This window comes from Elgaria multicarinata, chromosome 11 (assembly GCF_023053635.1).
Source record: "Elgaria multicarinata webbii isolate HBS135686 ecotype San Diego chromosome 11, rElgMul1.1.pri, whole genome shotgun sequence".
Lineage (NCBI taxonomy): Eukaryota > Metazoa > Chordata > Lepidosauria > Squamata > Anguidae > Elgaria > Elgaria multicarinata.
In genome coordinates, this window is record NC_086181.1 from 12,325,515 (window position 1) to 12,349,134 (window position 23,620).

The 23,620-nt window shown below is 45.0% G+C and overlaps 1 protein-coding gene across 1 annotated transcript in view; it reads right to left on the minus strand.

Annotated features, from left to right (window-relative positions):
• Window positions 1-13,230: 13,230 nt before the first annotated feature.
• SKAP1 (src kinase associated phosphoprotein 1) overlaps window positions 13,231-23,620 on the minus strand; it is a 385,397-nt gene continuing 375,007 nt past the window's right edge. The window contains exons 12-13 of the mRNA XM_063138165.1: window positions 18,393-18,501; window positions 13,231-13,536 (exon numbers count right to left, since the gene is read on the minus strand). Coding sequence (XP_062994235.1) covers window positions 18,400-18,501 — 102 coding nt within the window. The 3' untranslated portion in view covers window positions 13,231-13,536; window positions 18,393-18,399. The remainder of the gene's footprint in view (window positions 13,537-18,392; window positions 18,502-23,620) is intronic.

Sequence of the window (23,620 nt, forward strand, 5' to 3'; positions counted from 1 at the left end):
ATAAAGATCATCTGAGGATGGGTTCCTAGTTATTTTAAAAATGGGATTACACACATTAAGGGAGGAGGATGTGTGAACAGCTGTTAGCTGCAGTCATAGGGTTAGATCCAGATTTATGGTGGATCAACTGCACTGCACTGATGGAAGTAGACTTCCCTGCATCCTCTGTTGCACAACAGCTCTTCCAGACCCCTAGAAATACTACACAAGGTCAGGAGACCCTGCTGAATGGGGCAAACTGTGTTGTATGGGGGAGCGGCATCCCCCCAAAATCAGGTGAGGGGACTTTCCATGAGTGGACCTCTTCCTCTTATGAAAGGGAGGTCCTGGATGCAATCTACTGAATGTTCTATGTCTTACGTTTGAAGTCACCCAGCCCACACTGATTAGCACCGGGCTCGGTCAAAGCCAGTATACCTGATCACCAAGTTTTGAGGTCAAACAAGGGTTGATTATCTACTGCATTCTGCTTGAGAGCTTCCAGAGGCATCTGGCTGGCCATTGTTGGAGACAGGCAGCTGGACTATACAAATCTTGATCTGATCCGGCAATGTGATACATATGTATTTAGTGTTAACTGATGGCACTATTTGGGATTTTGTCCCTCATGTGTATATGGAGGGGAGGGGGTGTTGGCTGGGACTGATGGGAGCCGGAGTCCAAGATCATCTGGAGGGCCACCAGCTCCCCACCCCTGATGTAGAGGGCCTTTTCCACTTCAGCCCGTCTCTCTGATCCCTGGATCGTGGCTTACAGGCAGATGTGAGCCTTGGCACCAGTCACGTCGCAAACCAAGAATTAGTACAGGGTCTTTATTTGAGCTGTGCTTATACAGTGCTTGAGTCTCTAGCACCATTTTCCATGACCTAGTGTCCTTCAGATGTGTTGGGCCACAACTCCCATCATTCTGACCGGGAACAATAGGAATTGTGGTCCAACACATCAGAAGGGTAGACCAGGTTTGGGAAGGCTGCTTTAGCACACTTTCAGCAGAAAGGCTCGACCTTGGAACGTGCCACTGAATGTGGAACAAAACCTCTCAGCACACTTGGAGCGCCTTCAGTTTCTATGGCAGCCTTCCCCAACCTGCTGGCTGGGGATGATGGGACTTGCAGCTCAACACATCTGGCGGGCAAGGCTGTACTAGGGAGGGTATTCAGCTGGTCTGTACCCAGCTGGGCTTAGAGGGAAGGGTCTTGGGATCGAAGGGGTGTGACCTCGACAGCAAGAAGCCTTTAGAAAGCGCACAGTACGAATGTGTGGGATGGCATGAGTTAAAGGAAATGGTTCCCCGCAGGAGTGCTGCAGTAATATCAACATCTGCAGGCTTTATTTTTAGGTTTTAAGCTGGTTTAATCTTCCAGCGGCACAGGGATCCATTTAGGAGGCTCCCTGCGAAGGACTAACATGGCCTGGAGGTTCCTTCATTCATAATGAGTTCTTCGCTCCAGAGCCAGCCTTTTCTTCTCTTTCCCAAGCCTCTCCTGAATAACTTCATCGCTCATCATGTGTCTGTTGTACTTTCAGATTTCAATGGGTCTGAAAGCAGCCTCCTTAGAGCCCAGAGGTTTCCCCAAATCGGGGAGGTGAGAAATATAATCTGCACAAGCCCCAAACCGCTCTCATTTGGTGCTTCTAGACAAGGGGCTCCCAGCACGACTAATCAAAGGACTTCGAGCAGTCAGCTCTTCCGTCTTGTCCTCAACCGATTTTCTGTGATAAGAAAAGGGATGGAAGCAGCAGTTGGAAAACTCTAGATGGCTACAAGAAGACGAACCCTTCTGGACCGCCCCCTACCCCTGTACAATTCCATGACTGAGGCAGGGCTATTGCAGAGTAAAAGTCTTGTCTGTATGACATCTTTCTTTTTCATTTCAGTTGGACTTGCACAGGAGAACTTCCTGGGGGACCGTACCCCATGGGCCAGCTTGCTCTATCTTCCAGTGGTAGATAGTGTTAGTGGTACCCAAAAATCTGCCTCATTGTATAGTTGTCTTTTGCTGTCTGCCCCTCTGAACTCTGCTACTGACTGCTGGGAGATGAGAGACGGGAGCTTAACCCCCCTAGAGCTACAAGCTGTTCGCTGGGTCACAGCTTGGGGTTGCGAACATTTCTTTCGGCTTGTTTCTTTCCCTTCCTCTACCCCTCCACCCCCGCCGGCTGGATTTCTGGCACAGCCTCATTAAGGCTCCCCAAGTCTCTCTGCCTTCTGCTCCATTCCGAGTTTCTCTTGGCAGGAGCCTGCCCTTGTTGTTGCTGTTGTTTTTAAATAGAGAAAGTAATTTTTGCAGTGCCTGCCAGCAGCCTGGAATTTCAGGGTGGTGATTAGGGGGAAAGAGGGGAAAAAAGAGGGGGGGGAGAGGTTGAGTGCTGTGCCTACTGCAGGCTCATTAAGCTCAGGGTTGCGGGGTGGCAGCTGTGGATCGAGATGTGGGCAGCCATCTGAGACGCGGGAGAGAGAGAGAAAGAGAGAGAGATGCTTCTTTCCATCAAGGCCTGGACACGAATCCTGCACCCCTATTCTCCACGCGCCGCCTCCTGCCAAATTTAAGAACGGGGAGAGAAAGCACCAGGCTCTCTTTGGACCAGGACTTGATGGCAGAAGTTACTTTCAACACCAGATTCAGTGGCACAACATATGATGAATTGGAACATTCAGGGGCTTGCAATTTGGAATCTCCTTTGGAAGAAGCAAAACAAAAACAAAAGGATCCCTCTCTTCAACTGTTTCTCCAACCCTTCTGCCAGCCTACATCACTTGGGGCCAAGATTTTAATGTAAAAAGTGCTGGGAACTCAAGTCAGCCGCAAAGTGCTTTATTTGGGCCAGGGGGTGGTTTTAAATGTGGAGTTTTGGCCTTGAAAGGTATGAACAAATAATGAAGATCAATGCCACTAAGCATATGCAGAGTGCATTTAATTTAAAGCCAAATGCAGCCTGTTGATGGACCACCACCTTGACTTTAGGAGGAAGAGCTTCCCAGCCAGTGAAAATGAGCACACATTTATTTGGGGTGTGTGTGTGCTGCCTTGGTTATAAAGCCTTCCATAACCTGGCACCCTCTACATGTGTTGGACTACAAGGCCCATACTGGCCGGGGTGATGGGAGTCCAGCAGGGAAGGGGTGTAGCTCAGTGGCAGAGTATATGCTTTGCATGCAGAAGGCCCCATGTTAGATCCCTCGCATCACCAGGAAGGGCTGGAAAAAAACCTTGCCTGAAACCCTGGAAAGCCACTGCCAGTCAGTGTTGACAATATTAAGTTAAATGGACCCATGGTCTGACTTGATATAAGGCATCTTCCTATGTGCCTACATCTATAGGGCACCTGGCTCAGGAAGGCTGCCTAGGATATATTCGAAAATACATGAGGTTCTCCTTGGGCTCAGTTTATAAAATGAGAGCTGCAGGTTCAAAACTCCTTAGAATCCATCTCCTGTAACCTGGTTCCAAAGGCCCATCTTGCAAGTGAGAGGGGTGGCAGCTGTTATTCACAGTGACTTGTACGGTGCACAATATCAAATGTGAACTGAAGCCCCAAAAGACTGGTGTTAGTTCCGAAACGAACATCCCCTGCCCCCAGCCCATTTATAATTTCAAAGTTAAAACTGACCAGCCTTAGGCTGGCCTCTGGAGTATGTGGCTAGCAACACTACCCTACCTTTCTGGGTTCTTGGAAGGCTTACTGAGCTAATATACGCAAGCTCCTAGTTTAACACTCTAACAGCTTAGTAATACTATTAATTTTGAGATGAATACAATCGCACAGGTTTCTCCTCCTAGCTGTTGTCTTGGTTGGAGTCAGCTTGCTGGTTTGCTACAGATAATTGTTTATGCATAGCACCACTAATTTGCACAGTACTTCACAAACCTTACTGCATGGCATCTCTTGTAGAGCTAGGTCAACAACAGCCCTCTGTTACAGAAAGGAGAACTGTGCTACGCTCCAGGCCACACAATCACTTAAATCCAGCAGATCCAATCCATGCATGGAAAGAAGTTTGGTGTATGAGCTGCATGAAGAACAGCAGACCCCACATAAGAATGGACCAAGCCATATATGACCACCTTACCCCTTCGGGCTCCCCATGGCGCACACAGCCTTCTCTAGGCGATGCAGGACTGGATGCTCACTTTGTCACAGGGAGCTGAGTGGCTAAGAGACTTGAGTTACTAAGTATGAAGGCCTGAGGCAGTAACCAATGGTGTTATTTTGCAAACTCCCTGGTCATGGAGCTCTGGTCATACCTTACACTTGAGCAACCTGTTGTACAACTGCTTGCGCAAATGTAATGTTCAACGGGTTGCACACGGGTTGTGCAACTGCTTGCACAAATGTAGCTTTAGCTGGATTCCCCTCTTGTGCACGGTTTGGAACTTTGCTTCCGCTAGCACAACATCAATTGTACCAGTAGAATGACAAAGTTGGATACTACCCCTGGATTCAAATCTCTCATCAGCCAATCTCATTTTGATTGATTTTGATTGATCTGACAATTTTGATTGATGCCTGTCTGTTTTTAATGATGATGTGATTTGTGATTTTTGAAATGGTCGGAAGACTTATTCAATAAAGATTCATTCATTCATTCGATTGGGGTGAGCAACCTGTGCCCTTAGCCTAATTTCATGTGCCCTTCAGCCTAACGTCTAATCTCTCCACAGAGAAAAGAGGGTACTAGAGAGAGAGAGAGAGAGAGAAGGGGGCACCACCCACCACTGTCTATCATGCGGCCCTCAACAGATTCCCCCAAAGGAATATGGCCCTCAACAGGGGGGAAAAAGGTCCCCAACCCTGCACTAGGTGGCCTGAGACACTGTGGGACCATCATGGCAGGCTTGGAGGCAGAGATACATGGTGCTACCCAGCAGAACGAGCAGGAAGGCCCTCAAACTCAGCAGGGCAGACTTACCACACTAATGGAGGAATACACATGGCTCTCTAAAGAGCCCCACCCCACCTCATAAGACCATTCAAATCCAGCATTCTAAAACTACCTGGCTGCACCGCTGTTTAGAGAACCATCTCTCGGCCTTAGGCAATGTGGGGATGATAATAACGCTAACCTACCTTACAACAGTGGTGCAAGGATTACTGGGATAATTCATGTGAAGTGCTTTGAAGTCTCTAAAGCGCTGTGCACATGTGAAGTGCTGTTCAGCGCTAGCAGGCCTTGTTGGGCTTCGGAGGAGAAAGGATAGAGAGCTCCAGTCCTTTTCCTAATCCCACTGTCTATTGAATATTCATTGAGGCTATAGAACTCAATGGGAGCCATAAGACCAAGGCACACCAACATTCTTGATCATGCTAGAGCAGAACAGTATGTTGGGAGTGGATGATGAAACACTGGGAACTGATTTACAAGAAGATGACCTCTGATGCACCATTTGGACACCATCAGAAGTTCTTCCCTGCAATGGAATGAACCCGTTCATTCCAACAGGGGCTTGGGCAGGGAAAAACGTCCTGGTGAATTGTGCCCTTTTATCTTTCCTCTGCTGGGCAACGTCGTCATTGTGGAGGAGAGCAAACAATTTGTGGCAAGCCACGATCCCTGCCTCCTGTGAGCTGAGAGGTTCAAATATGTCTTCCCAATTAAAGCACATCTGTTCAAAACGAACTGGAGAGGGAGAGGGCTGCTGCTGGTGGAGCTGCTGTCTCTTTAAAGGGCCCTTCTAGTGACTGATGAGGCCTGGAGAGAGAGAGAGCCAGGCAGGGCCTGATGAAACACTCATCGCACAGCTAGGAAATGACTGTAATTATGAGCTGGTCCCTGCAGAAGGATGAACTCCAAGTTTGCTAATAACCCCGCCAGGTGCCTCCTCTCTCTCTCTCTCTCTCTCCCTCCCTCCCTCCATGCCTAAGTGGTCTCTGTGGCAGCAAAGTTTGGTGCATAGAAACTGTAGGCAAGTCTTTCCTAAGCAGGGTAAATCCTGCCCACCCATTCCTTCCTGCAGTCAAAGCATCTTTGCTTAATGGGATTGCGCCTGTGTATATTCTGGGCCAAATTAAGAACTGAAGAATTATGGTGACATTTCAGACCCAAGTAACCATCTAGCCCAGGACTCTGTCTCTGATATTAGTCAGTGAGAAGGCTCAAGGAAGCTTACAAACTGGGAATAATGGAGATAGCCCCTCCCTGTTTTTGTTGGGGGATTATTGTTATTTTTTGCCCCAACATCTGATCATCAAAAGGATACTGCCTACACATTTCCTGTGCTCATGATAAACAGCCATCAACAGACCATTCCTCAAAGAACCTGTCTAGCCTTTCTTTTAATGCTAACTAGGCTAGTGGCCTTCATATCTTGTGGAGATAAGACTGCATAGGCTGATTGCACATTTCATGATGAAGTTCCCTAAAAGCCACCTAAAATGTTGCATTAATGAAATAAAATGTAGGTGTGCATGGTTATTTAAAGACATGCATGTGTTGTACACACATTTTGTGCTTTTTTTTGCTGCAGGTAACCCTGGCACATTCACACAAATTGTGTCTATTATTTAAAGTGTGGAGACACTTTGCATGACTCATCTTTGGGTGCTTTCAGACAAGAGGGTTCCTAGCACTGCAGTTCAAATGTATTATGCATCTATTCCATCTTTTTCTCCTTAATAGTATTTTGTCGGGTAAGAAAAAAGACGGAAGAAGTAGCAGGAAAAATGTGAGAATTCTGCAAACGTAAGATGTCATTCTCTGCCCATCTGCCTCCCCCACTAAAAATTCTTGTTTGAGGTGCAATTGCAGGATAAAAGGCTCAGGTTGGATCAAGATTTACACTGGATCAACGGCACTGATGGAAGAGGACTTCCCTGCCCCATCCTTTCCATGGTAAATATGCAATAAATAAATAGTCCCTCCAGCCCCCTAAAATGTCTCAGAGAGAGTCAGGAGATGCTGATGAATGAGGTGAGTTGTGCTATGAGACCTATGAGGAATCCTCAAAAATCAGGTGGAGGGACCTTCTGTAAGCACAGCCATTCTGCGCATTGAAGGCAGATTCTGGATCCAATCCCATGTTTGGAAACACTGAGAAAGAATGCAAGTACAGGCCTGGCTCCTTCGAGACTTCCAGGTATATTTGGCATAAGCTTGCTGCTCCTCTTCATCAGATGCAAGAAATAGGCTGAGAAAGTAGCAGAGCTCACATGAGCTGAGCTACACTGGAAAATAAATAGGCCATTTCTACACAGTGAGCTCAGAAATGGTATAATTGTCATGGCTTCTTGTCTAGTATTCAAGGAATCTGATATTTGTGCACTGTAGTTCTATGTGAGAGTTACAAATTCCCAATAGTGGACCCTCAGCTGCCTCACAAAACTACATTTCCAGAATCGATTGCAGGAAGCTATGACAGTTAAACCAGTTTGAAATCACTTTGTTTATTGTAGACAGAGCTTTAACGTGGGAAGAAACTAAGAATAACAGCAATTCAGAACACATTCTGGCATACTATACAACCTAAATGTTTGCTGTGAGTATTAAACACAAACACTAAATTTCTGCTGGGACTCTAAAAAATGAATTTAGTGCACAATGAAATGTGACTCACTCATAATTCTTTATTGAAAACCTGAAAACCCTGGGCAGATTTTTAAAGAAATGCCTATTCACTGCTAACTAGTCTCTCTTTTCAATTGCCAGCTGAAATGGTTCTATTTACATATAGCAACCACAAGTTTAGACGATATTCAGATAGGTTGAAATGTACCACACTCACTAACACACATTCTGGGTTCTCCATGTTCCCATTCTTAATGCCAGTTTGTTTTTATCCTACCAAAGTTTTATCCTACCATCTGAAAGCATGGCTATATTACAACTTAAATCAATTCAGCTATTATGATTCCTTTTCCAAGGAACCCTGGGAAATGTAGTTCTGGAAGAAGTTAAGGCTCTAAAAGAGAATTCTCAGTAACCTTCCTCAAAGCAAACTTTCTAGGCTTACTTGGGGGAAGATATGGCAAATAAAATTTTCTAAAATGTAGTTATGTTCACTCTGTGTACTCTCTCTCTCTCTCTCTCTCTCTCTGTGTGTGTATGTATGTGGCAGAGAGAGAGAGACAGAGAGACAGACAGACAGACAGACAGACAGACAGACAAGCAGACATGCTGTATTTCATATGTTGCACATCATTCCCTCTATTTCTGATGTTCATGCTGTGAGTGCCGTTGCTTATGTAGCCCAAATTGCACCATTCACACACGAGGGAGGTATCAACAGAATCCGGGGAACCCTGATGTTTGCAGATCTCTCTCTCTCTCTCTCTCTCTCTCTCTCTCTCTCTCTCTCTCTCTCTCTCTAAGGAAGGGAGAATCCCCCAAAGCAACCTAATAAAGACTGAACATGCTCAGTGGCCACGAAATGCTGACTAGCTGTTATAGGAAAATTGGAAATGAGGCGAATAGAATGGAGTGGCTAGAATCTCAAGCAACAGCACTCCACGGTGCAACATTTTGTTGCAGGTCCCACTTACACATCCCATTTTTGATGAGGAATTCGACATTATATGAAGCAGACCTGAAAGGATTAAAGGGATGTATTTTCATGTCCAGGGCTGTTGGTAATTTTATGTATCTATTTCAGCACCCAGGAGAGTTCCCTTCCCTCTTTAGCCTCACCTTTCTAAGCCCACATTACATAACAACGTAGGAGTTGCTTTGCTGGATAAAGCCAAAGATCCATCTAGCACAGCACCCAGTCTCAAAAAAGTCCAGGCAGATGTCCCTGGAAAATTAAGTAGGGCATGATGGCAAAACAACAACACCCTTCTGTCTCCCAAGGAACTGGTGATCAGCACTCTACTGCCTGAATTTCCATTCCTAACTTGGCTACTAGCCATCTAGTCTAGTGACCTTCACATCATTTTGAAGAAAGGGTCCCCTCCCCACTCTATGCAAAGAATATTGTGTAGGTCATGACAGCTAGTTTTCAAGTTAGTTGGATATAAGTTCTTTTCCCCATTTTTGTTAATATATGTTCTCAAAATTCAACAATAATTGGGCAGAAACACCAGGTATGAATCTGTTCCCTGTTTTCAGCCCCATATACCCAACAACTCGAATTCTGAGCCTTAAACATATGCATTCTCACACGTGTTGTTGAAGAGTCTTCCGAATGCTCTAAAAAAGAACGTTTGGTAAAATGTTAGAATTCAACATTTTGAAAACATCCATATTTGGTGTTAAAATTTAATGTTGAAGGATGATTTTAAAATCTTTTGTCTCATTGACAAATTCTGAGAATAATGTTAAGTTATCAGCTTGCCAGATCCAGTACTTTAATCTTTTGGACAGACTCCATCTCCATGTCTCTTCCCCTCAGTATACACATACATAGGCAGAATACCATGGCAATGTAGGAAATAGCAGGTCTGTGTGCACCTCCCATATCCTTATCTCTCTGCTACTAGTAGCAACTCCTAGTTAAAAAAAGGAGGGGTTGATGGAAATATGGGAAGCAAAGGCAGCCCTCCTATTTCCTGTAATGACCTATCATTCTACCTGCATGCATGCCCCCCCAATGCACATCCACTGGGGAAGGAGAAGAAAATCAGGGTTCTAATGAGCCCTATGAGGATCCCTTCATGTGTGGGTACCAAACCAACAATATCCATAATCTGGAATGCTGGGGGGGGGGAATCATCTGGAGGGGGGAAGCTAATTTTTGCATGCAAGTATGAGTTAGAAGCATTTGTTTGAGATAGTCCCTACCCCAGTTAATTTCAATTGAGCAATTTTAAAATCAAATATAAGGCTGCAATCCAGCATACAGTTAGGGTACTTAACATCCCATTTATTCCCATGGTGTTTAAGTGGGCTGTGTGTAGATTGCAGCTTACATTCTCATCAACATGGCCTTGTCAATTGATTTGTGGATGTGATAAACTAAAATACTCTCAGCATTGGTTGTGAAGAGGATACCCTTCATGCATCTTTATCCCTGGGAAGTGTGGGAAAAACTCCAGGTTTCTTACTGATGGGAAATTTGGATGCACCAGGTGAGCAGTTAGCTGCTGCCATCTTGTGGCTTTAATGACCTCTACACCTGAAATATGGAGAAGAGAAACCGTTTCTCACTAGCTGGCATCAATGTGTGGCAGATGGCCTGCAGTCTCTCATTGCTCTGTAAAACTAACACAGCTAGATCCATAGTCTCAGACACAGAGGACTCTGCCACCTTTATCATCCCAGAGATCTAGGTGTAGGCAGGGCAACCTCCCATTCATGACATCAGGGCTGGCGGTACCTACTGAGGGCCTGCACCCTAGCAAGGGCCCACTGAAACAGCCCCGGGATGTGCTCCGCCTCTTCATTATTACAACATGGCCCAGGCAATGGAGGTGGTGACAAGGAGGTTCAGTAGATGCTACTGTCTACATGCTCACTGGGGGGCTGTCTATATAGCGGCGGGTTGCCACCAGGGCCTGGCAAAGCTGATAATAGGCCCGGGCCAGATGGGAAATGTAGGCCCCATTTCAAACTGCTCATTAAGTATTTTTAATCATTTCTAAATACATATGAACTAGAACGATTTATAAAAGAGGTAATGGCAAGCACTTTTATTCAAGATGTATATGAGACATCACTTCTTTTGTCTCATCTCTGCTGGAGATGGGGGTGGGTGAAGACACCTTGGCTTTTTGGCTGTCTCAAAATGGAGTCAGTACTGCTCACTCACAGGAGAGCTACGTTGTAACAAATCTTTACCAAAGGGTCCCCCTTTGCCTCTACCAGGGGGACTCAGAGTAGGCCCCCTCAAAATCGTAGGCCCATGCCAACTGGCCCCACTTGACCCCATCTCTGCCCAACCCTGGTTGTCACTGCGATGAGCTTAAACCCCACACTTTCACTAAGCCCAAGGCTGCAGTGAACGTGTGGGGTTTCCGGAGCTGGACCCGCCCCCTTTCCTCTGCCCGAGCAGACACCGACCAATCAGGGGGCACCATCTGCCTGGCTACGCCTCTGCTGTGACTCCGGAGTGAAGCTAGATGGTGGTTGCACCATACTCGCCTCACTCTGGAGAAAAAAGTCAGGGTAAGTCCCCGACTCTTGTGCTTTGGAGTTTTGCGGCAAAGCCCTGCGATGGCTTCGAGGTGGCTGCTGCATCATATAATTGACACCCCTGGAAACTCTCCCTATCAAGCAAGCAAGTGGAAGCAATGATGAGAAAAGAGGATGAGGAGTGATAGCAGCTGGTGATAATGGAGGTGAGAGAGAAAAACCTCAACAGGTGAGAAGGGGGCCCACTGAGGCTGTCTTGTCCAAAGGCCCTCCAAAACCTGGAGGGGGAAACTGCATGACAAATGTGACACGTACTTCCCAAAATGTAGAGCTAGGAACAGGGCTTTCTGTGAGCCAGAGCTCACTAGAGCTTGTTTATTTAACGTTGGTACAGCCTTGGAGCACATGAAGTAACACAAACAGAACAGTTCTGAGGTAATGTTAAAGAAACATCGTGCCTCTGAGCACAGACTTTGTTTTGCCTGTACAACCTGCCCAGATGTTGAGCTCTTCTAGAGAAGCCATCCTGTCTGCCCTGTCAACAATTGCTGTGTGTTTGATCTTAGGGCACAATCCTATGCGTGTTTAGACAGCAAAAAGTCCTACAACTCCTGATATTCTCCAGCCAGCCATGGCTCAGCTGTAATAATTCAGGGTAAAATGGCCTTTTCTGTCTAAACACATAAGATTGTACCTTTATGTGATTTTTTTTAAAAGATGGCTTTATATTGCTTGTTATGTTACTTTTTATTGTAGATTTCACTGTTGTTAGCCACCTTGGGCAAATGTTATGGAAAGGCAGGGTACAGATGTAATAAATAAATAATAGCAGCAGCATGCTGTTATTATTATAAATAACAACAAAAATGAAATATTAATTTCTCTAGTCTTTTTACATAGTCATTACGAACAATTAAACAGGGACTGAAGGGAAAGGGAGGCAGTGTCTTTATTTTTAATCTGAAGATTTTGTTGGTGAATTCAGGCTGCAATCCTATGTTCCCTGGGAGGATGTCCAAAGGGTGACAGCATCTCTCTGTCTGAGGGCCGAGAGGACTGCCCCCAAAGGGGGAAATCCGACTTTGGATCCCCTACCCCCACAAGCCTCTGCCGTAACCTCTGAAGTGATTCTGTTCTGACCTCAGGAAAGGGGTAAAAGGAGACATACTGGAGGTGGACCAGAGGTTGTGCCCGAAGAGGCTGTGGAACTGATGTTGACACTCTCCAAAACACTGGGTAGGATTACCCAGCCAACTAACCATTTTAAAACATTTTCTCACTAGGTTATCTGTTAATCTTTATTGATATTTCTCTGAATGACTCTAACTATCATGCCTGATTTCTCTGAGCTGAAGCTTTTCAGCACGGTCATTATTTATTTATTTATTTATTTATTTAGTACACTTATATACTGCTCCCATAGCCAGGGCTCTCTGGGCAGTTTACAGAAATTCTAAAATTGAGGTAAAAACAAGTATACAAAATTTAAAACTTTAAAACACAGAACATATGCACATAAAGCATTAAAAACCGATTAAAAACTAAACATGTGGGTAATTAGGATGTGCCGCCATATGCCTGGGCAAAGAGGAAAGTCTTAACCTGGCGCCGGAAAGATAGCAGTGTTGGTGCCAGGTGAGCCTCATCAGGGAGATCATTCCACAGTCTGGGGGCCACCACCGAAAAGGCCATATCCCTTGTTGCCACACTCCGAGCCTCTCTCGGAGTAGGCACCCGGAGGAGGACCTTAGATGTTGAACGTAGTGACCGGGTATATTCACGTCGGGAGAGGAGTTCCGTCAGGTATTGTGGTCCCAAGCCGTGTAAGGCTTTATAGGTCAAAACCAGCACCTTGAATTGGGCTCGGAAACATACAGGCAGCCAGTGCAAGCGGACCAGAGCAGGTGTTATATGGTCAAACCTTCTGGTTCCCGAAATCAATCTGGCCGCTGCATTTTGCACGAGCTGCAGCTTCCGAACCGTCTTCAAAGGCAGCCCTACGTAGAGCGCATTGCAGTAATCTAACTTGGAGGTTATTTTTACTGGGTATTTTATTAGAATCATGTTTTATTCTAATAATTATATTTTGTACCGCATGTCGTGGCCTTCAGCTAAAACAATAAAGCTGACCATCCCATTATAAAAACAACTTCAGCACAATAAACACTTTCCAGTCAGAGAATGACAAAAGTATTTATTCTGAAATATCATCAAAACATCCTTCCTCTTGAGTGTTCTGCAAAAATAAGTAACTGTAAACCATCACCAAACTAGCAGAGCAATTCTCCCGAAGTACACAGAATGCCAGCGCCCCCTTAGAGTGAACAGCAGTCTGGAACCAGGGCATGCGCCCCATGGGAAAAGTACTGGAGGCAAAGTCTAGGATGTGAAGTACCACATTTCAGTGTAAAAAGATCTAAACAAATGGTGGAGAAGGTGTCTTTTTCTTCAGAATAGCAAAGAGGGTGCTGAGAAGGATTTCTGTTGCGTCAGCAAAGCAAAGAGATGGGAAGTGATGAGACCCATGTTATCTAGGAGTGAACACAAAATGAATGTGAATATTTACTGAGAGGGGAAAAGATGAAAATATAATCATTAATAGGTTTTGTTTGTTACTGATCTCCACACTTCAAGAGTTCAGTGTGGTCTGAATATGCTAGAGTTACAGGCAGCCCAACAACTGGGGGTGAAGATAGATTTAATATATAAAGACAATTCACAAGAGGCCCCTCAGTCAGAATATGAGCCCAGATTTCTCTCAGATTTGCTATCATAGCAGAGTTGGAAGGGGCCTACAAGGCCATCGAGTCCAACCCCCTGCTCAATGCAAGAATCCACCCTAAAGCATCCCTGACAGATGGTTGTCCAGCTGCCTCTTGAAGGCCTCTAGTGTGGGAGAGCCCACAACCTCCCTAGGTAACTGATTCCATTGTCGCACTGCTCTAACAGTCAGGAAGTTTTTCCTGATGTCCAGCTGGAATCTGGCTTCCTTTAACTTGAGCCCGTTATTCCGTGTCCTGCACTCTGGGAGGATCGAGAAGAGATCCTGGCCCTCCTCTGTGTGACAACCTTTTAAGTATTTGAAGAGTGCTATCATGTCTCCCCTCAATCTTCTCTTCTCCAGGCTAAACATGCCCAGTTCTTTCAGTCTCTCTTCATAGGGCTTTGTTTCCAGACCCCTGACCATCCTGGTTGCCCTCCTCTGAACAAGCTCCAGCTTGTCTGCGTCCTTCTTGAATTGTGGAGCCCAGAACTGGATGCAATACTCTAGATGAGGCCTAACCAGGGCCGAATAGAGAGGAACCAGTACCTCACGTGATTTGGAAGCTATACTTCTATTAATGCAGCCCAAAATAGCATTTGCCTTTCTTGCAGCCATATCGCACTGTTGGCTCATATTCAGCTTGTGATCTACAGCTTGTGATCTACAACAATTCCAAGATCCTTCTCGTTTGTAGTATATACCAGCAGATCAAATGTTAGTTCAGCTGTAAGTCTTAGCTCTCCCCTCATGCTTCAGGTAGGCTGCCTGCACTGTAATTCATAAAGTGTCATGAGTATGTTTAGTGGTTTGTAAGTTCATTGATTGCCTTCATTTGTTAAAAAAAAGAAAAAGAAAGGAAACATTTGTTTGAAGTAGGAGCTGCTCTATGGACTTTTTGGGAGGGGGAAGTTTCCTGGTGACATGGGCACTAGGCAGTCTGCGACAGCCATATTTCACTCGTGTTGCAAAACAGCGGAACCATTAATTTTTGGGTGTGCGGAGATCACTGCTAAGTAGAACAAAGTGAGCATACTTCCAGAGTGGCTCCATCACTCTAAAATTGTTATGTCTAGGATCTGCTCAGGACCTTTTAAAGCAATCTTTCTCAACCTGGTGCCTTTCAGAAGTATTGGATTACAACCCCCAGCATGTCCCACCACCAGTTGGGGAACACTATTTTAAAAGACTCCCTCCCCTTCTTTGTTTTCTCAGTTGGAGTGTACTGTTGGTCAATACTGGCTCCATTTGTGAGGTCCCCCTTTCCCTCCAAAGTTTCTGGACTTTGGGAATGTATGTCTGCAACAAAAGCTGCAAAGCTAGTTTTGCAGCATGGTTAAAGAACCTGATGTGATCACCCTTTAAATGCTAGATGTATCTTCACTCTTGGATCACAAAATAGGCCCTGCTTGGAGATTTCAGATTATACCGTATAAAGTTAGCCTCCGGGGTGGGGGTGGGGGGAAGCTGCGAATGAAAAAAATGCAATTTCCCTTTGGAAATGAAAAACCTAAAGTTGAATACAGACAACTATTTACTAGAAGGCACCAGAACATGGAAGCTGAGCAGTTGCCCAGGGCCCATGGATGTTTAAAGTGCCTACCTAGCCAAGGCCCAGGCCACTCAGAATTCCTAACTCCTCCATCCTTGGCATCTGGGAAACCAGCAGGGAGAGTGGATTAAGGATCACAGAAGTGACATGAAGCAGTGTGCTCTTGCTGAAGAAGACTACTCGCCCCTCTCAATGCAACACTCTTTTATGTCATCCAAGCAGCAGGCCTGCCCCATTGGAAGGGTAAACCGGTTATGTTACTTTTGTTCTGGCATGTTCCCTAAACTCACGTTCTTGCTATTTACTCAGGACTTGGGAGAAGATAATGATGATGGTGAAGAATTATTACATTTCTATACTGCCCAATAGCCAAAGCCCCCAAGGCAATTTGCAAAAGATTAAAATCTTAAAATTACAATGTAAAACATAATAGAAATACCATTTATAAAACAATTTAAAACACTTAACAATAAAAAATCCCAGGACCTGTTAAAATCTTATCATATGCTGTCATATGCCTGGGAGTAGAGGAAAGTCTTAACCTGATGCCGAAAGGATGATGATATTGGTGCTAGGCATATCTCAGCGGGAAGAGAGTTCCACAATTGAAGGGTCACCACCGAGAAGGCCCTGTGTCTTCTTGCCAACCTCCGAACTTGGAGGAGGTGCCTGGAGGAGGGCCTCAGATGACGAGATCACAGGGAAGTATGGGTTATGAATCCATGAAGTGAGCACGGTGCATTTGCTGGGGTGCGAGGGGCCCCACCGTGTATTTTTTGCCCAGGTCCAACAAAACCCAGAGCAACCTCGCTGTCAATAAAATAGTGGCAGCAAATGTTTGGCACAAGCATGCCTCAAGTCAAATGTAAAGTATTTCGGAATGCCATTCTAGTGTATACTACGTTTGTATAAAGCCCCTCTGCACACCTTGAAGTGGCCTTGGGCCTAAGTCTAATGAGATGAGGAGAAGGCAGAAGAGCAACCCTGACTCCATGCCACAGCCAGCTCCACAGGCCCTCTTGCCACAAATTCTGACTGCCTGTAACAGTTGTGACACCCTTGCAGGCCACAGCGTGGGCAACTCATTCAATAAAATCTCCAAAGGTCTTTTGAACTACCGTAGTTTGATGTCTACCAAAACTCCTACACATCTTTAAAATCACTGCTGAGCCAGTTATTCCACCCCTAGCCCCACTCTGAATAAACATGCTTCCCCCCCTCCCACACATGACAATGATCTTATTGAATTTGCTATCTCAAAATTCACCTCTGAGAATCCCAATGCTTTCCTTGCATGTCAGGTCATCCTAACTCGCTCCAGCAGAGAGGAAAAACCAGAAGATGGAGCCAGAGACAATACTCCTCTAGGTTTAATCCAGGCAGAGTGCGAAAAAACAGCAAGAGACATTGCTGGCCATGCCCTTTCAACAAACCCTCTAAAAATGTTTCAAGCGCTGACCTTGCTCACAGGCTGGGGGACATCATCCCTAATAATGCAAAAATAGGGGGTTCACCATTCAGGGCTCAATTTGAGTCACATCTCACCAAGATCCAGCCCTAGAATTTGCTTCCAATGACAGAGTTTGGACATCAAGCACACACAATAAGAAAAAGACAAGAATGCCTCTAAGCATGGATGAAGTACCTTCCTTTCACTATCTGCATACTATCAGTCCCGGCATATCTGGATTTTATGGACTGAGTTCTTGGATTGGAGGGCAAAGCTTCCAGATTTGTGTAATACTCAGCACCTGACAACTAGATGATCACTCTTGCAATCACATCTTAAGAACACCTGTCCTGAGACAAACTTGTGGATCATTCAGCCCTTTCCCATTAGTCAATAGTAGCCAGATCTGAATTCTTAACAGGTTTAAGAGATAGGGAAGATGATCAATAGTTTCTACGGGGCCAACTTCTAGCAAGAAACTATGCAAGCTTTTGGAGTTACATATTGCTCCTCATCAGACAGGACAGAAAAATAGCTGATTCTCGTTTCACCAGCCAACAATTTATTTCTGCCTATATAAAACAAATATTTGCAAAGGGAAGTATAATTGCCTTCTTTCTATAGTTGAGAATAAGTCATATAATGCCTCTATATCTCATCAGTATCTAAAGATTTAGAAATATTGAGAACCAGATTAATTACAGAATACAGATGAACAACTGCCTAGCCTCCACTCTTTCTCTCCTTATCAAATGTCCATCCCTTCTTCTCTCTGGGTCACATTTGTTTCAACTAGCATAATCCTGACAACACTGTGAAGTAATAGCATCATATCCTGGTAGTTATTAAAAATAACACTATGTGCTTCAATCCTCTTAAGTGCTGCTCAGTTAACTCCAAGGCAGCTCTGAGGGAAGACTGCCAGCTTAGCAAGTGAATGCTTTGTAAGCAGCTGGGGAAGATGGACTACCTGCAGTGCAGGCATCAGAATACAGACTAGAAGCACAAAGAGCCACAGTAAAGTTCCTTTACTAAGACTGACTGTACTACTGTGTATCTCTATATTGCCTTACTATGCAAAAACCGAGTCAGTCGTGGATTTTAGGTTCTATTAGGGGTGGCAGAGTGAAGTCTAGATGACATGTAAACATTTATTTGTATTTGCATCTGTGGTTTTTTTTTTTAAAAAAACCAGTAGGCTGGTGGGGGTGGTGCAAGCAGGGTCAGGCCATAGTATGGATAGAGGACTATTTTGATTTTGGCACTAGTAGCGTCTTCATCCTCAGGGCAAATAGTACTTGAGTGTGTGTGCGCGCGTGTGTTTGAGTGCACACATGCCTGCATGTGTAATTTCATCAGGACCACTGTGCAGGGTGAAGGATGACTTCCTCCCTCCCTGCCCCATGCCACACCCTCTGACACAGCGAGATCTGAGACTTGGGACACAGTTCTCTGGGGAATCCTATCACACTAGAGCCTTACTGAAATGAATAGGAGCTGTGCAAGTGCAAGGGATGGAAACTGCCCAGTGGGAGGTGATTAAACCTAAAGGAGTTTCCACACTGTCGTTGCTTTCCTTCCTCCCCCAATCCACAATAACAACATGCACCAAGCCTTGTTTTACCTGCTGTTCATCTTTCTTCCACGTCGTAGGCAGGCATAAGATAATCCTTTGGGACAATCCCCACAATGCTGTTCAGCTCTCCGATCCACCAGCCATACATGTTGTATTCCTGGAAGTAAAACAAGGACAACTCTAAGAAAAATAGCTGAGTAAGGGGCCTTGATGTGATGGGCTTGAATTCTCACCTCTGCCACAGACTTTCCTACGTCCACACTACTTTCCCTTGCCATCGTTTTTCCAACTGGACTCCTTAAGAGAAATATTAATATTCATTGCCAAATCTTTTAACACAGCAAAAAATCTCCAGCCTCAGTACCACCGACTGAACTATGGGGATAATAATATTGACTAAACATTACAGTATTTTTATAAGGATCACTGAGACAATGCAGGTGAAGTGCTATCTAAATGCTAAGTACTGTTTATTATTAATAATAAATGACTAATGTACATTATTATTATTAGCCTGTTTTACATGTGCAATTCCTGCTTATGTTCTCCATGTGTAAGTAGCGCCAAGCAACGCATGGGCGTATCACCACAGGGCTTTAAGTCCCCTCCTTTTCTTCATGAATGTATTGCCCAATGGAATGCAATGCACACATCTTCACCTGGACTGGGAGCATCATCTGTTGCTGGGAAAGGGGAAATGCCTCTCCCCACCTGGTTGAGCACTATTTTGTGGTTGTTTCTTGAGGAGGTTTGGAGGCAGGCATCATATTTAACAGATAAGTCTATTGTTATTCTGGAGGTTCCTCTATGTAAACTTTTTTTAAAGTCAGCAACTCTGCAATACCAAGATGACAGACTGATGAGGGATCACACCCTCTCCATAAAATAGCATAGAAGGCCGCTTACAAAATCAAAACAACAGATGTAATAAACAAGCCAAAGTGTGTATAAAAATTAGCGGCCAAGTTCAATAAAACAGTTATAGTAGGAGCATAACAATGCAATGTTAAATACCAGGAAGAATTCTCCAGCTATCCCCAGGTACAAGCTGACTCAAGAAGGCTGCAGAATCTGCCTTCTAGGAGCTTTTTAAAAATTGGGACATTTGTAGGGTCAGATGATTTGGGCTGGGGAGATGGTCTAGAATTCCAGATGATCCCTTGGGATATATCTACTCATCTCTATGATTCTCCTTTCTATGGCTGACTTGTTCATACCATGTTTGTGTTCAGATCAGAAAACATTTTTATATAAAAAAAAACCACTCCCATCTCTATAGTACACACATGTATTCATGCTGCTGCTTATTTCACTAGCAGAAGGCATATATATCCATGTTGAGGTTATTGTGAATGGATTGAATGAGAAGAATGTGCATATACTGGCAATTGTGCATATACACCAGACACTGAGGAGAATGTGCACAACTGAGCAGCACAGCAAAATGGGGATTTTGCAGAATGCCCAATCAATGTGCATAATCTCTAAATGATTTCGAGAAACATGTTCACAATAGCATCAACAGGGTATTTCATATACTGGCTGTGTTCAGACAACACAATAACCAACGGTGGTTTTAGTAGCCAACTGTTAGTTGAATAGTCAAACATTGGTTATTGTGTTGTCTGTCAGGCAGAAACCACCCCATGGCTGACTATTCCCCCCAAAATAACCAATGGGAAAAAAACGCTTTGCAGTTGATTAGTTGTACAACTGTTGGTTAGCATGTTGTCTGTCAGGCTCCGTGAACTATTTCGCCCCATTGAGTTGACTATTTCAGCTAACTACAGAGTCTTCCGGGAAGAGTGACCAAAGCAGTGGCTGCTGCTCTAGTCCAGCTGGCAGAACTTGCAATGGCTGATGGGAAGACTGGGGTGGAGAGAGGGCGGGGATGTGTCAATCAAACACACAGTTGACTAATAGTCAACTTGACGCTGGGGTTAATCTATTCCATGGTTGATTATAATCATGTTGTGTGGGGAGTGCCCCCTTGATAATCAACCCTGGAGTTGACTATTAACCCACCATTGACTATTGTGTTGTCCAAATGCAGCTACTGTCTGGTCACTATGCATATTCTCCACTTAGGCACTATGCACATTCACCGGGCAATGTGCGAAATCCTCATGTTCTCCAACGTTACTTGGAATCTCTTTCAGCCCAAGGGCCGAATTCTATTTAGGACAAGCTTTTGGGGGCACATTCCAATGGTGGGCCAAGGACCTCTTAAACCTGGAGCCAGCCCTGAAACCAATTTAAGCCTATAGTGTAAACATGCCCAAAGACAGACATATGCTCCACAAACGGTGAAAACGGAGAACAATAGGAGACTAGGCAGAAGTTAGTTTGAGCAACCCCCCCCCCCCCCTGCCCTGGAGCCTGTTTACAAATGTTTCAGCCTGGGACTTTTGTTTATTTGTTTACCCTGCATTATTCCCAAGCCTCAGGGTGGCATAGAGTCATAATTTATAATTTTACATGTGGAAAAAAATGGTGGGAGCAACTACTACTAAAAAAAAGAGATTTCCCTCAATAAGTCAGTAAAAGGTCCGAAATAGAATAATCTGATATCATCATCAAATCAATCAGTAAAAACCTTTACTGGATTGTATTACTTTAGGCTGCTGGTCAAATGATCCTTGCTGGATAAAATTCTGTGCATATAGAAAAACAGCATGTCTGGAAGAAGGGTTCAGACTGGGCTTTACTTGATGTAACAGTTTTCTATGTGAAGTGTTTGTTAGACTGTGGGGGCATATTCAAACATGCATTCCTCCACCTGCAAGCTAAAGTGGCTTAGAGTGTCATCAGATAGTGGGAAATCATGTTTCCCTACCATCACTTTTCTGTCCCACAATAGAGATGAACAGCTTCCTCTGTCTTCACACAGGGAAGAAAGAGGAAGCAGCAATGACCATGTGGTCCATTCAGTGGGCATTTTTATCATGCTGCTTTTCCTGCACATAGCAGGAAATGGTGGCAAGTTTCGCCTCAAAAAGAAAAAATTGGATCTACAGGGTCTTATTTTGTCGCAGAAAAAAGATCAGAAGGAGCTGGAGATGCACAGGAGGCAGATGGTATTGTCAAAACGACCCACGAAAAACCGTGAGTGGCCGGTAACGTGTGTGCGATAAAACACTCATCTGATGATGCTCATAGTTACAAAAAAGTATTCCTACTGCTTGCATAATTGCCATAAACAGAGCATTTTGCTGTGACATAGAGCTGGAAATTCTGGTGGAGTTTCGTCTCTCTCTCTGTGTGTGTGAATTCTCTCTCTCTCTCTCTCTCTCTCTCTCTGTGTGTGTGTGTGAATTCTCTCTCTCTCTCTCTCTCTCTCTCTCTCTCTCTCTCTGTGTGTGTGTGTGTGTGTGTGTGAATTCTGAGCACTGTCAGCTCCCTAGCCAGTGGTTGGGGCCATACTGTCATTACCCTCTCCTTATCAGTGAACATGTTCCTAGCAGCTTTTGGTTCACTAGCCAGTGAGTGGTGCCAGGCTGTCATGCGCTTTGTTCCTTGAATTGCTACAGAATCATGTGAAATAATAATAATGAAGAGAGGTCTTCTGAGCATATTCAGAGTGCTTTTCTCTTTAGAACACCCCCTTCTACCACACACATATTAGGAGTAAAAGTTTTCAGCCAAGAGGGTTTCCAGACGTGCTTGAGTCCCAGCGGCACTCAGTATAAAGCAGGAGAGCCAAACATGTGGCCCACCAGATATTGTTAGACTGCAACACTCATCATCCCTAGCCAGCATTACCAATGGTGATGCATAATGGGAATTGCAGTCCAACAACTTCCGGAGTGCCATGGATTGTTTTGTACACGTATGTTTGCCACTTGTTGACTGCAATACCAAATGCAACTTGCATGGTGAATGAGTCATGGTGGATTAATCACCGCAGATGCAGACATCTTTCACATCAGTTGATGCCAGTTCATGCACAAAGCTTTTCGGTCGAGTCAGTTCACACATTCTGTGACAGTTATCCAGCACAGAGTAATCAAGTGATGCACATCACGCATGTGTGAACCAAGCCCAAGGCGCTGGGAAAAGACACAGAAGAGGGTCAACGGGGCCAGATGGGCGGATGCGGAACGGAAAGATTGAGACCTGACCCACCTTCCACACGTAGCTTTGGCCTGAGCACTGTGAGGTATTTTAAAACAATTTCGGCTTTGATGGATTGCCGGGGAGCCGGCAATTGCTCATAATCAAAAAAGGAAGAATGGAATGCAAATGAGCGCAAGCCGAGAACCATCGGCGCCGGGCGCTTTATTTCCCTGCGCTGTGCCAAAAAGAATTAAAACAACATTAAACTCCCAGCAATAATGTTTAAGCTCTCGTTTCCGAGTGCCAAATTGCACCGCTCTGGATCATACAGATGTTCGTTAATTATGCTAATTTTTATTAAACTATTAAAATGGAGGAAGTTGCACTGGCAGAGCCCCGGCCCGAGGTGAACCCTGCCTTGCGTCTGGAGGTGCTAATTTGCCAGCTTCCCTCCATAAGCTGCTGATGCTGGTGGTTTGGGCTTTGCTTAGTGCGGGGATTTTTTTTTTCTGGTAGGGGTTGATGGAGAGGATGACTTCTTCAGCAGAAAATGTGGAGGCAAATTCCAGTGAGCACTAGACCCTCTCTACCTGCATGCGTCCAGTGATCCAAATTAGAGTTGAGCAGCGGAGGCTGGTGGCTACGATGTCAGTGGGGCGGTGAATCAGCTCCAGGTTTCAGTCAGAACATCCAAGGTGCTGAATCCATTTTAGCTCTTTCAGAGTTCTGACTAAAACCTGGAGCAGAGTCATTGCCCCACGGATATCGGAGCCATTAGCCTCCACTGGAGTTGAGCACAAGGGTGGATTAAGCAGCTTTGGGGTGGGGGGAGTTCAAGGGTTGCTCGCCGTGCCAGAACCAGCACACCAGAACTGGCATCCGGGCTCTTGGCCTCTCTGCATGACGGCTGGCTCCCCATGGAGAGCATGGCCCAGGACCCCCTGCAATATTTCTCAGAGTTAACAGGCGATGACCCTACCTCACGCCCCAGCAAGATTCCCGGCTTGCAGGAATCTGGCATTCACAGTGGTTTCCGATTGTGTTCTTGGCCCAGTCCAGGGGTGGTCTCAACTCCTAACGACCGTAATTTAGAGACTGGACCTCTTCTTCCAGCATGACGTCTACAGCTACCCCCATGGAATCATTTTACAATGCATCTAGTACAAAATACTGCATACTGCAGGACTGGCTCCAAAGATGTTCCTGAGCAAAGTGTGCTT